This window comes from Rhincodon typus, chromosome 14, assembly GCF_021869965.1.
Source record: "Rhincodon typus isolate 14 chromosome 14, sRhiTyp1.1, whole genome shotgun sequence".
Classification (NCBI taxonomy): domain Eukaryota; kingdom Metazoa; phylum Chordata; class Chondrichthyes; order Orectolobiformes; family Rhincodontidae; genus Rhincodon; species Rhincodon typus.
Window position 1 is genome coordinate 64,625,054 of NC_063345.1, and position 14,071 is coordinate 64,639,124.

Here is a 14,071-nt window from a genome sequence, read left to right on the forward strand (position 1 = left end):
TTAGCTTTGTTGTGGGGTTCTGCTGTGGGTTGGCTTGGGTCCTTCTGCTCAGGATACACCCTGCATGGGGATCTGCAATTACCTACACGCAAGCTCAGTCAGAGAGGGGAGGGTGTCCGCTTCCATTGAGATGCCCTGTAGCTCCCATGCTCCACTTGCTGCATTTTCTAATGACAGAGGCAATTGTAGCACCTGTTTGAAGTCCAGTTGGGTTTCAGCTAGTAGGCATATCTGCATGGTTACATTATTAATCCCACATACCAAACAGTCTCTCAGCATCTCATTCAGTCTTAACCCAAAAATCACATGCCTCTGCAAGTCATCTTAACCTCAATGAAAAATCCTGACACAGATTCAACCAAAAGAAACCAATAGCATATCAGAATAAGAAGAGGTTTGGGGTTTTAATATTCCTTAACCAACTCTGTCAACTCTTGGAAGGTGATAGTGTTTGATGCCTCTAGGAAAATTAAGCCCCTTATAACCAAAAATACTGCAGGTCCATAAGCAGTCAGAAGGATTACTCATTGCTTTTGATCTGCCCCAGTGTCATTTGCCCAGAGAGAGAAAAAAAACACATTATTCCTACATTTAGGGCCCAGTCTTCAGCAGCAGGATCAAACAAGTCAAGCTTCCTAAATAAAGGCATAATGCCAGAAATGCTTACCACAACTGCACAATGACTGCTGCAAGTGAGCTCTGTTCAGGCACATACTGTTTTCTCCCATCATAATTGAAATAACTGCACAGAGGTCAGTATCCCATCACCAAGTCACCCTTTATTTATTTATTTATTTATTTATTTGCACACAGTACACTGGCTGTGACCAACCTGCTTGGAGTCAGTCCCATGAACCAAGGGGCCTCTAAATCTCCTGGTTATATTGGTCAGCCAGTGATTTCCTGATTGGTCCAGGTTAGCAAGCCCAAACAATGATCTCGAAGTCAACAAGATGCAACTGGTTCCATTCCCTACAGATGTGTAATTACTGATCAGTTCCACTGAATAGGACATATCTTTCACATGCCTGACACCAGATCCCCCTAACTATTCTATTCAGACTCTGTCATTGCAGGACACTGCCACATGGACAGCAGAAACACTTACAAATGTCCTCAAAGCATTCCCTGAGGAGATCAAAGTCCTCTGCTGCCTCATAGGAGTGCCTAGCTTGTGAACAACCCAAAATGGTGAAGCCTCATCTGGGAAGACTTTGAAGACATCAAGAGACTTGATGCAGAATGCACAGAAGTGAAGTTAAAGCATCAGAAGGAGTGCACTAAGCCTCAAACAGCCCATTTAAACCCCTTCAAACACAAGGAGTCCACATGAGGCTGAGTTTAAAGATCATGCATTGAATTTATCAGCCATCTCAGAAATCATCAAACTGGAAAAAAGGCGAGTCATCCTCAACCCCAAGGAGCTGCCTAAAAGGTGAAGAAGATCAAAGAAAATTTTACTCAAGGTTATCCTGGTGGAGTTGAAGACTGCTCTGAAGAATTCCCATTGCAGTTACAGTGAGAGTAAACCAGAAAGGGGAATTTTCAGGGCCATTGCTATCCAATTGAACAAGAAGTTTTCTTAAACTTCCTCAAATCTGAGGAGTGGCAAGAGGTTGCACATGATTCAGGGCTTCTGTAGAATCCGGCTTCTTTCTGTATCTCTCCCCTCTGTGTTGTTCCAGGTATGGTCCCCATTCAGGAGCTGACGCGCATGCGGCAGAAATTTTCTGTGGAAACAAAGTGAAATATTTAACAATTCCTGCACAATATTTATCTATTGTTAAATTCCACTGGAAATGAAAGCTGTGCCTAATCACATTAAATTGTAAATTGTTCCAACACTTGGCAATTCAAATTGTAGTGAAACATGTTCAATCTGCATTTATTGCAGAGATCATACTCCCATGTCTAAACTGACTGAATTTCTCAGGCAGTGGTATTCACTTGCAACGAAATGCTCTAGAGAAACATGTATCACATCTAAATAATCCTGAAATTAAGTTGAATGATGTTAAAAAAAACTTTATTGCAGGCACTGTCATGTCAGTTTAAACAGAGTTACTGAGTCATCAATTTATTTAAATTCATGAAATGCTACATTTAAAAGATGATCATTTGATTGAGAACACATCACTAATTGATCTGTCTTATTTTTAACATTTCCCTGCTCACTCATTCTGGAGACACATGACAACATGGGCTATTGGGGTTCAAGAAACAGTGCCAAGCAGAACTTACTGAAAGAGACAGCCAAACTTATTGGCAAAACCATTGACTTTTCTGAGTGGAAACAAACAAGGAGGGAGAGCATAAAGAAGATGAAAGTCTGGCAGGATATTGATGGGAAGGGAAGAAAAACAGTTATAGAACTAGAGTTTAAAAATGGTCCAAACATAAACTAAGAGGCAATCTGATTGAAAGAAAATGTCTCTAAAGTAATGCCCACAGGGAAATGGTTACGGACAATGGAAATGAAAGACTGCTGTACGTAACATATTTAGACAGGACAAGAAAAAGCCAGTGTGGATCAACTGCGCTTTTGTGGGATAGCATAATAACTATAGCAAAATGGCTACAGAGTTGGCGAATTTGATGCAGAATTCATATGGATAGAGATGGCAGATAATGGAGGATTAATCACAATAACGGTGATAGGGAAGGTGAGGAAATTAGGGTACCAAGCAGAACGCAACGCCATCCATGCTCTCAAGACCAATCGCAACATCATCATCAAACCAGCAGACAAAGGAGGAGCCATCCTCATACAGAGTAGAACAGACAATTGTAAAGAAGTGTAATGACAACTGAACAACCAGGAACACTACAGATAACGACCTGCTGATCCGACCAAAGAACGCACCCGTCAAATCAACAGATCGATCAAGATCTTTGATCCAGACCTTCAGAGTATCCTATGCACTCTGATCTGTATACTTATTGCATAGAAGACTTCTACTGCCTTCTGAAGATACACAAATCCAAGACACCTGCACATCCCATCGTATTGGACAGAGGGGCCCTGTGTGAGAACCTCTGCACTATGTCGAGGACATCTTGAAATCCATTGTACAAGGAACCCCCAGCTTCTGTCACAACACTACAGACTTCTCACAGACTCTGAGTACTCACGAACCTGTCGAACCAGGAACATTCCTTGTCACAATGGATGTTTCAGCACTCTACACCAGCATCCCCCACAACGACAGCATCACTGCAACAGCCTTAGTACTCAATACCAACAACTGCTAATTTCCAGACACCATCCTACAACACATCCACTTCATCCTTGACCACAGCGTCTTCACCTTTGACAACCAGTTCTTCATCAGGTACACGGAACAGCCATGGGGACCAAATATGCACCCTGATATACCAACACTTTCATACACAAGTTTGAGCACTTCTTTGCTACGCAGGACCTCTGACCCAACGCTATACACCAGATACACTGATGACATTTTCTTCCTTTGGACTGATGGCAAGGAATCATTGAAACAACTACATAGCGGTATCAACAAGTTTCATCCCACCATGAGACTTACCATGGACTACCCTTCCGGATCAGTCTCATTTCTTGGTCACACGCATCTCCATCAAGGACGGACACCTCAGTACCACAAGCCCACAGATAACCTCACAAAGCTGCGTTTCTCTAGCTTCCACCCTAAACATATTGAAGAAGCCATCCCATATGGACAAGCGCTGCACAAACACAGGATCTGCTCAGATAAGGAGGAATACGACGGACACCTAAAGGTTTTGAAGGACACCCTCATAAGAACAGGGTATGATGCTGAACTCATCAATCACCAGTTCCGACATACCACAGGTGAAAAACTGCAATGACTCTCTCAGAAGACAGACACAGGATACGAACGATAAAGTACCCTTTATCGTCCAGTACTTCCCGGAGCGGAGAGGCTATGCCATGTTCTTCGCAGCCTTTAACATTTCATTGATGACGATGAACATCTCGCCAAGATCATCCCTACGTCTCCACTTCTCGCCTGCAAATGACCACCGAGCCTTAAACAGACTATCGTTCGCAGCAAATTACCCAGCCTTCAGCCCAACATCGACCACAACACCACACAACCCCTGCCACAGCAACCTCTGTAAAACATGTCAGATCATCGACATGGAAACAGCCATCACATGTGGGAATGCCACCCACCATGTACATGGCAGATACTCATGGAACTTAGCCCATGTGGTCTATCTCAGGCATGGTTATATTAGCAAGAATATGCAGACACTACGACAATGGATGAATGGACACCACGCAACAATTGCCAGACAGGAATGTTCCCTCCCAGTCACTTCAACGGTCAAGTAAATTCAGCCTCTGATCTTCGGGTAAGTGTCCTCAAGGCAGACTTCAAGATACACAACAACGCAGAATCGCTGAACAGAAACTGATAGCCAAGTTCCGTACCCATGAAGACGGCCTCAACCACGATCTCGGGTTCATGTTGCACGACATGTGACCCCACCACACTGTTCTGTATCTGTAAAATTTTCCTTACAGTCCTGTTTTGACACCATCACCTTGATAAATTGTTGTGATCTCTCTACCTTAATTAGTTTGTACAGTTTTGGATTACTTATGACTTTGGTTAGACTCTCGCATGCAACTCTTATAGCTATCATGGTACTCCAGTCATTTAGTTTGTCTCCGGCTCCACTTTATTTTTAATTTCTTCTAATTATCTCTCTGCCTCATTTAATTATCATAGAATCCCTACAGTGTGGAAACAGGACCTTCGGCCCAACAAGTCCACACCAACCCTTGAAGCATCCACCCAGACCCATTCCTGATAACCCATAACCCACCATCCCTGAACACTATGGGACAATTTAGCATGGCCAATCCACCTAGCCCGCACATCTTTGGCGTGTGGGAGGAAGCCGGACCAGCTGGAGGAAACCCACGCAGACACTGGGAGAATGTGCAAACTCCACACAAACAGTCCCCCGAGGGTGGAATCGAACCCGGGTGCCTGGCACTGTGGGTTTCAAGATGTCCTTGATATAGTCAGAGGGATTCTCACGCAGGGTCCCATTGCCTGATACGATGGGACGTCTAGGTGTGTTGGCTTTGTGTATCTTCAGAAACAACTACATAGCGATATCAAGAAGTTTCATCCCACCATCAGACTTACCATGGACTACTCTTCGAATTAGTCTCATTTCTTGGTCACACGCATCTCCATCAAGGGCGGACACCTCAATAGAAGTCTTATATTCAATAAGTACGCAGATGAGAGTGCATAGGATACTCTGAAGGTCTGGATCAAAGATCTTGATTGGTCCATTGATTGGACGGGTGCGACCTTTGGTCAGATCAGCAGGTAGTTATCTGTAGTGTTCCTGGTTGTTCAGTTGTCGTTACACATCTCTGCAATTGTCCGTTCTACTCTGTACGACGATGGCTCCTCCTTTGTCTGCTGGTTTGATGGCGATGTTGTGATTGGTGTTGAGAGCATGGATGGCGTTGTGTTCTGCTTGGTACCCTAATTTCCTCAACTTCCCTATCACCATTATTGTGATTAATCCTCCATTATCTGCCGTCTCTATCCATATGAATTTCGCATCAAATTCGCCAACTCCTGTAACCATTTTTGCTACAGTTATTATGCTATCCCACAAAAGCGCAGTTGATCCACACTGGCTTTTTCTTGTCCTGTCTAAATACGTTATGTGGTTATAGGTCATCCCTTCATTTGTTATTCAGCTGTTGACACTTTACTCAAACCATCTAACACTCCTGGTCACCTGCAGGGATTTATTATTATTCAACATTCCACTCACACCAGTTATATGATCTTTTGATCTCTCTGCCCTTGATCTCTCTGCCTATAAATTCCGTGCCTGTGTGCTCTTCTCTCACACTTCACTTGATGAAAGAGCAGTGCTTTGAAAGCTTGCGCTTTCAAATAAACCTGTTGGACTATAACCTGGTATCGTGCGATTTCTGACTTTGACCACCCCAGTCCAACACCAGCACCTCCACATCATGACTTCTTTGGAAGGAGCTGCACAACATTCTTTCCAACGCAAATGGCAGCACCCAAAGTGGGAGGAGTTTTCACCTGGGAGAAAGATGCAGTTACATCGTGCATGTTTTGACCCCCGGTGGGGCCCCTTGCGGAAGTCCAGTGGATGGTGAGCTGCCCTCAATATTTACAGCGCTAGCATAGCAACAATACTCAATGGTCACATCCCACTGAGATTATATACTGTACAGTGATGGAGCCAGGGTCAGCTGATTGCCACCTAACATTCGAACACACAAACAAACAACAAGAGTAGGCCACTCTCCTTTCAAGACTGCTCCATCATTCAGTAAGAATACCTTGATCTGAAAACAAAATCCGGCCCAATGGCAACCATTTAATCATTGTCAGTTATTGTAAAAACCCATCTGGTTCACTAACGTTCTTCAGAAAGCTGCCTGCTGGGCAGTTGGAGATGGGTAATAAATGTTGGCCTGGCCAATGACACCCACATCCCGTGAACGAATGAAAAAAAAGCTATGCAATAAGCTTTACAGTAAAGGAAGCAAATGCTATTCAGAGGCTGCCCTGTTAGCAGAGGGCAACCATCACAAGCCTTGCTTATTCTGGCATCCTGGCCTGATGCCTCTGCCAAACAAGGGGAAGGGTGGTAGTGTTTGGGCATTAAGTGACAGGGTGGGTGATGTAGTGCCATCATGCCAATGCCACATTAGAAGAGTTTTCATTCATGCTCTCAGAGGGAAGCTGATTACTGTTGTTGGGAAGGAGCAGTGACAGGTTTTCAGTATCCTGGCAATGCCTGCTGCCACAAGAAGCTGTCCTCCTAAACCACACAGGAAGCACCTTCCAGACGGACACGTGATGGTTCTGCAGGAAGCTGGGTGGGAAACGTTGTGAGGTGACGGGCTCTGCCAGGCATGATGGAGAAAGATGGCAGTGTGAGAGTCTCAGATAAACATGGCGATATGCATGGCACTGTCTCCACAGATCACGTGAAAGTAACACCACTTTGGCGCAGATCAATTCTATCATTCTCCTGGCCATCTTGTTTGTCACCACCTCCAACAGTAGTAGCAGCAACAGGAATTAGCACCATTGCATACCAGCCTGTAGGGGCACAGCAGCCAGCTCAAGAGTGCCCATGACAAGCATCGGACTGAAAGATTACAAGTCTACAGGTCTGGAGCAGCTTTCCATAAACCAGTGCTGATGATGTCTTGAGTGTCCCAGGATGTCGTCTTCTACATCTGCTGGTCTTCTCATGGACTAGGATGGAATCCAATCTTTGGTTGCCTTGAAGGCAACAGTGATCCTTGACTTATACACCAGTGGACCATTTCAGGGACCTGCTGGAGATCTCACAGGCATCTACACGGAAATATATCAGGGAAGTGACTGATGCTCTCTTTGTTAGGGGGAACCAATTCATTAACTTGCTCTGAATCTAGGGAGACAAGCAGCTGGTGCAGTCCATGTGCTGCCATCGAAGGATTTCAGGGTACACTCAATTGTACCCATATAGCCATCAGAGAGGCCTGTCAGCAACTAGCAGTGCTCAGAAATAGGGAAGGCTCAGACTGCCTGAAGGGACAGACCCACTGCGAACCTGGTAATTTAATAAACCAGGTCCGCACACTGCTAGAAATCAGGGTCAGTCAGAAAACCAAAGCATTTGCACTATTTTCCAGTATGCTCTGAGTAATTTTGTAAAACTGCAGTTGCAGCAGTTATCCTCCTTGCTGAAACATAATAAGCCCATACAAACAAGGACAAAAGGCAAATTCGACATAATGGTTACAAAGGCTACCAGGCCAATGTGTAACACGCAGGGTGCTCCCGTGATGTTTTGGGCCATCCCTCCATTAAAGGGCAGGTGGATCAGGATGCATTCAATTTGGAGAAGCTTCCCCAGGTTTCTGACAATCTACCTGATATAAGTATTCTCATTCTGGCATCTCTCTCTTGCTCTCCACACAGCCCTGTAGAACTCTAGGATCCCACATCGTACCATTGCAATGGCTGAAGATCCTCAGTGACTTACCTCCCAGTATCATAAGCTGTGTGGATGCTAATATTTCCCCATTATCTCCTGCTGAGAAACAGTGAGAGGCACTTCGGAGGTATCCTGACAATGCTTACCCTGTCAATTGTGACCCCAACAAGAGAACGACTTTTGCCTCCTGCAGCCTGTAAATACCAGTCACTTCCCTGCATCATTCCCATTTGATTGCAGAGGTCTGAGGCCCAACATCCTGCCTTGGAACTGATGGCTATGTGTGGATTCCTGAACACTGGCCCTGAAACTTGGACTTCCCCACCAAAACGCTTGGTCCATGGTTCACTGGATTGGGAGAACGATTCCAGGCACACACACACACACACACACACACACACACATGCCTTGCTGACAGAGTGAGACATTCCAAGGAGTCCTGAGGGAAGGGCAGCTTCTGCTCAAAAGACAGCCTAGTAAGCAGACCAGGCTGCAGTAAATGTTTGAACAACGTAAACTAATGGATGCATTTATGTGTGTCAGCAGTCTATACATCAATGTCACACCCAAGGCTGAGTCACCTTGCAGAATCAACAAATAATTTGCAATGTGGAATTCAACATTCAAGATGATACAATTGGTGGGAAGACTAGGGAGATAATTAGTTACTTGGAAGGTATTGTTCTAGATGGGATAAAGGACCAAAGGGATCTTGGATACAAATATAACAAACAATCAAAGTTGTGTCATTGTTTAACAAGCCCAGAAATGGCAAATGAAGCATGATGATTTATTTCAAATGGGCTAGAATTGAAACATGGTGAAGTTGTGCTGAACTGTATTGAACCTTGATAGTTAGAATACAGCAAGCAGTTTTGCTCGCCATGTTATAAAAAGGATACAAAGATAGGTACAGAGAAGAGTTACCAGGATGACATGCAATGGTGTACATATGAGGCAAGAATTCACAGTGTGGCTCTCTTTTCTCCTGAACAAGAAGTTTAAGAGTGGCTGAATAGTGATCTTTAAAATGATGAAAGGTTTGACAGAGTGGGTACAGAAAGATTGTTTCCGCTTGTGCAGAAAAGCATAACTAAATGCTACCAATATAAGATAGTAACCTCAACATGCAATAGAGAACTAAGAAGATGCTTCTTGACCCACAAAGGGGAGGAATGTGGAATGGAATTGCAGAAGGGGTTGAGTGTGGGATGGAGTCAGATTCATTGACCTCAGAAACAAAGCATCAGCAAGCACTTAGGTAGCCAAGTGCTAAGGTGAGCTGGTTAGAAGGTGCTCATCATTTTGCTGGGATTTCGACCCAGTTGTGTTAGAAGACTTTAGGCTCTCCTTCCTCACCCTTAATACGCACTGACCACTCCATTTCATGGCTCATTACAGCTTCCATGCCAACTGAGCAATATTTCAGTGCCCTTCTTCCAAAACTCAGTCTCCCCAGTGTCTTACAAACACGTGCAAAATTTAATGTCAACACACATCCCTTCCATTCCCATTCACCAATTATGTACTATACATGTAATCAATGGTCTTTAGAAAAACAATGACAACTGTGGAGCTGCTGACAAAACCAAATACCCATTCACAAATCTTGTTTTGAATATCAACTGGGTGAATGAGTATGGGTTAGGATTCAGTGGAACCAGGCACACAGAACGGGCATAGATAAGAGGTTTTGTCCTCACCTTTCACAAAATTCCCAAACCCAGATTAATGTCTACAGCCTGCGAGAGGCTCCGAACCGGAGCCATGGAGAAGTTGTCCCAACTTGCTTTTCACTCCCTGGAACCAGTCAGGTCAGGAATGCAGTGGTGCAGGATTGTTAGCTATGCACTTATCCTGGACCAGCAAAAATTGGCCACATCTGGAAGGGGGCTGAATTCTGGAATCAGAGCCCTTTGCCATCTTTAAATGACTTCAATTTGGTTCAGACTCTGCAAAGACATGGCTGCCTTTTCCATTGACATCCATGACCTTCCCTCTAATCACCTCTAGTCCCACAATATTGAAGGTATCTACACTCCTCCAATTTTTCCTCTAGCAGTCAAGGATCTAAACTCTGGAATTGCTCCATTCATTTCCACCTCTCTACTTCTCTTTTGTCCTTTCCAACACTTCTTCACGCCTATCAGTTCGGCTAAGCTTCTGGTCTTCTATCCTGTAATTCCTCATAAGGTTTCGTGTGAGATTTTGCTTTATGACACTCCTTTGGAGTGCAGTCGGACATACTCTAGCAGCATAGGTGCTATACTAATACAAGCTGCTGTAAAGTGGGAGACTGAGAGACTGTCACAGAAATTCTATTCCCTGATCTTTAAAACATTTCCTTACCTGCCACAAGGTGGAGCCCTCAGCTTGGACAACTCTCACTACGGCCACGATGGGAATCCACATAGTACAGAAGGTGATCATACACCAGCCCAGTGCTATTGCCCAGACAGGGTATTCAACAGGTCCGTATGTTGGAGGGGCAAATGTTGTTACGGACCAGATTAAGATTGCCTGAGTGAAATAAACACACGAAATAAATTCAGTAACATGATGAGAGGGACTTACTGTACATTTTTACATTCAGTTTAATCACTCAAAGATATAACATCTCCTTACAATTAAAACACACGGAGAGATCAGAATCCAACACGCTCTCCACCACAGCCAGAAGAACCAATTCCTTTCCCCAATCATCATCTCAATGTCCTTGATGAATCTATTTATCCCTATGAACAACAAGAAAGCAGAGAGACACCATCACTCACTCTGTGATAACAAGGTGTAGAGCTGGATGAACACAGCAGGCCAAGCAGCATCAGAGGAGCAGGAAGGCTGACGTTTTGGGTCTGGACCCTTCTTCAGAAATGGGGGAGGGGAAGGGGATTCTGAAATAAATGGAGAGGGGTAGGCAGATGGAGGATGGATAGAGGAGCAGGTAGGTGGAGAGGAGATGGACAGGTCAAGGAGGCGGGCATGGAGTCAGTAAAGGTGAGTGTAGGTGGGGAGTTAGGGTGGGGGTTGGTCAGTCCAGGGAGGACGGACAGGTCAAGGAGGTGGGATGAGGCTGGTAGGTAGGAGGTGGGGGTGAGAGTTGAGGTGGGAGGAGTGGATAGGTGGGAGGAAGGACGGACAGGTTAGGGAGGCGGAGACGAGCTGGGCTGGTTTTGGGATGCGGTCAGGGGCGGGGAGATTTTGGAGCTTGTGAAGTCCATATTAGTACCATTGGTATCAATTCTCCAGCATCAGCAGTTCCTACTATCTCTGAATCACTCACTCTGTCCTGTCTTCGGGGCAGCTTGTTTACTGTTAAAGTTCATCTTCTACTGGTGCCACTAATGAACAGTTTAAAGCAGAGGTCAACATATCAAAAGTTGTATTCCCTCCCACGTTTGTGACTGATACTGAAGATGTGAACAGAGACTGGAACATTGTAATGCTCATCAACAAACATGTCACCCTTTTCTGAAGAAGGGTCGCGACCCGAAATGTCAACTTTCTTGCTCCTCTGATGCTGCCTGGCCTGCTGTGTTCCTCCAGCTCCACACTGTGTTACCCTTTTCAGTCTGCTGCTTGATGTAAAGCAGAAATTGTGAGGGAAAGTTTAAGTTTTTATGTTAGTTAAATAAAGAGGCCTGGATATATATATATATGAGGGTGTGTGTGCATGTGTATGGTGTACGGGTGCACGTGTGAGTTGCGTGTACATGTGCGTACGCACATGAATGCATGTGTATGCATGTGTATGCACATGCACGCATGTGTGTACATGTAGGCATGTGTATGTGTATGTGCGTATATGTGCATGTATATGTGTGCATATGTACGTGTGTGTGTGCATGTGTATGCATGCGTGTGCGTGCATGCATGTATGTGTATGTGTGCATGTGTGTGCGTACACGTGCATGTGTACGTGCGTGTGCGTGTGTGTACATGTGCGTGTACATGTGTACACATGAATGTGCGTGTGCATGCGTGCATGTGTTCAGACTGACCTTACAGTCCGTTTGATAATAATCATCCAGATTAACTAGATTTGTGATTTTCTGATATCCCAGTTTCAATGAAAACAGGGACCTTGAAGGAAAAGGTCAGTTGTCCTGGATTTCAAAAGATAAAATACAAATTGAACAAAGAACAAAGAACAATACAGCATAGGAACAGCCCCTTCGGCCCTCCAAGCCTGCGTCGACATATTTGCCCTTCCATACTAAAACTGTCTTCACTTGCAGGATCCGTATCGCTCTATTTCCTTCCTATTCATGTATTCGTCCACAAGCTTCTTGAACGCTGCTATTGTGTCTGCTACCACCACCTCCTCTGGCAGCATGTTCCACCTTTTGTGTGAGTAACTTGCCTCGCACATCTCACTTAAACATTCCCCCCCACCCTGTGTCCCCTGGTAATTGACCCCTCCACCCCAGGAAAAACGCTGATACTTACCACTCTATCCATGTCACTCACAATCATCTAAACTTCTGTCAGGTCGCCCCTCAACCTCCTGCATTCCAGTGAAAACGAAGCCAAGTCTATCCAACCTTTCTTCATAGTTAAAATCCTCATACAAGGCAAAATCTTGGTAAACCTTTATTGTACCCTCTCAAAAGCATCCACATCCTTCTGGTGGATATCAAGAACTGCCGATGTTGGAGCCAGAGTCAACACAGTGTGGAGCTGGAGGAACACAGCAGGTCAGGCAGCATCAGAGAAGTTCTGAAAAAGGATCTTGACCTGAAACGTCGACTTTCCTGTTCCTCTGATGCTGCCTGACCTGCTGTGTTCCTCCAGCTCCACACTGTATTGACACATCCTTCTGATAGTGTAGTGACCAAAACTGTATGCAATATTCCCGAGTGTGACCTAACCAAAGTTCTATAAAGCTGCAGCATAACATACCTATTCCTTATACTCAGCACCCCTTCTAATGAATGCAAACATGCCATAGGCCAGTTGGATTGGAAGGATTAGTTGCTGTGGAGTAATTATCAAATGAGGACACAATGGAATAGAAAGTAATTAGTTTGTAAATTTTGCTGTTCACTGTGGGACATGCATGATGGTGTTTACCTGTTACATCTGCTATCAGAGTGATACTCATAGCCTCGTGATTTTGAAACACAGTTCAATAAAATTAGTTCAAGAATTTTACAATCCTACACCTTTGCCTGTGTCATTGGACTCAAGTTTAAACCCTCACTAACAGGTTAAACCCTATAGTTATCTACACATTGTCCGGTGTAGATTTTGTACTGTTCTCTGAAGAGGTGAAAGCATTGTCACAAATACTTTTCAATTGTAATTGTTTTGTTTTAGCCTTTTTTTCCAGTCTTACCTACCATAGACCCAGCTGAGACCAAGGAGTTCCAACAGACCAACTGTAATGAGAATCCATCCAGTACAGAAATAATCCATTAAATGAAACCAATAAATCCCAGCCTAAAATGAAATGGAAAATTAGCAAGTATTATATGGGAAAACCATAACATTCAAACCTTCAAAACAGGCATAAAAAGGATATGAATAATTTATCTTTTCTTAAATACAAAATATCCTGTTGGCTTGATTTATTCTCGTTCACTTAATGTCGAGAATTAGTTGTGTTCCTTTTACCTTTTCTGAAGTAAAAGATCAAAACTGCATGTAGCAGCACAGTGGCTCAGTGGTTAGCACTGCTGCCTCACAGCGCCAGAGGCCCGGGATTGATTCCACCCTCAGGTGACTGTCTGCGTGGAGTTTGCACATTCTCCCTGTGTCTGTGTGGGTTTTCTCCGGGCAGTATAGTTTCCTCCCACAGTCCAAAGACATACAGATAAGGTGGACTGGCCATGCTAAATTGCACGTAGTGTCCAGGGATGTACAGTTTAGGTGGATTAGCTGTGGGGAATTCAGGGTTGTAGGGAGGGTGGGATGCTCTTCAGAGGGTTGGTGTGGACTTGATGGGCTGAATGGCCTGCTTCCATACTGTAGAGAATTTACGATTTTCTCCATCTGTGATCTCAGTCAGGTCCAGTACCTCTGTGGATTTATATATTATGATCCTTTCCATGCATTT

General features: G+C 44.4%; 1 protein-coding gene across 1 annotated transcript in view; it reads right to left on the bottom strand.

Moving 5' to 3' along the window:
- Positions 1-1,592: 1,592 nt before the first annotated feature.
- Positions 1,593-14,071, bottom strand: part of LOC125484821 (sodium- and chloride-dependent neutral and basic amino acid transporter B(0+)-like) — a 58,503-nt gene continuing 46,024 nt past the window's right edge. Inside the window, exons 11-14 of the mRNA XM_048605136.1 lie at positions 13,356-13,455; positions 10,639-10,748; positions 10,363-10,533; positions 1,593-1,730 (exon numbers count right to left, since the gene is read on the bottom strand). Coding sequence (XP_048461093.1) covers positions 1,593-1,730; positions 10,363-10,533; positions 10,639-10,748; positions 13,356-13,455 — 519 coding nt within the window. The remainder of the gene's footprint in view (positions 1,731-10,362; positions 10,534-10,638; positions 10,749-13,355; positions 13,456-14,071) is intronic.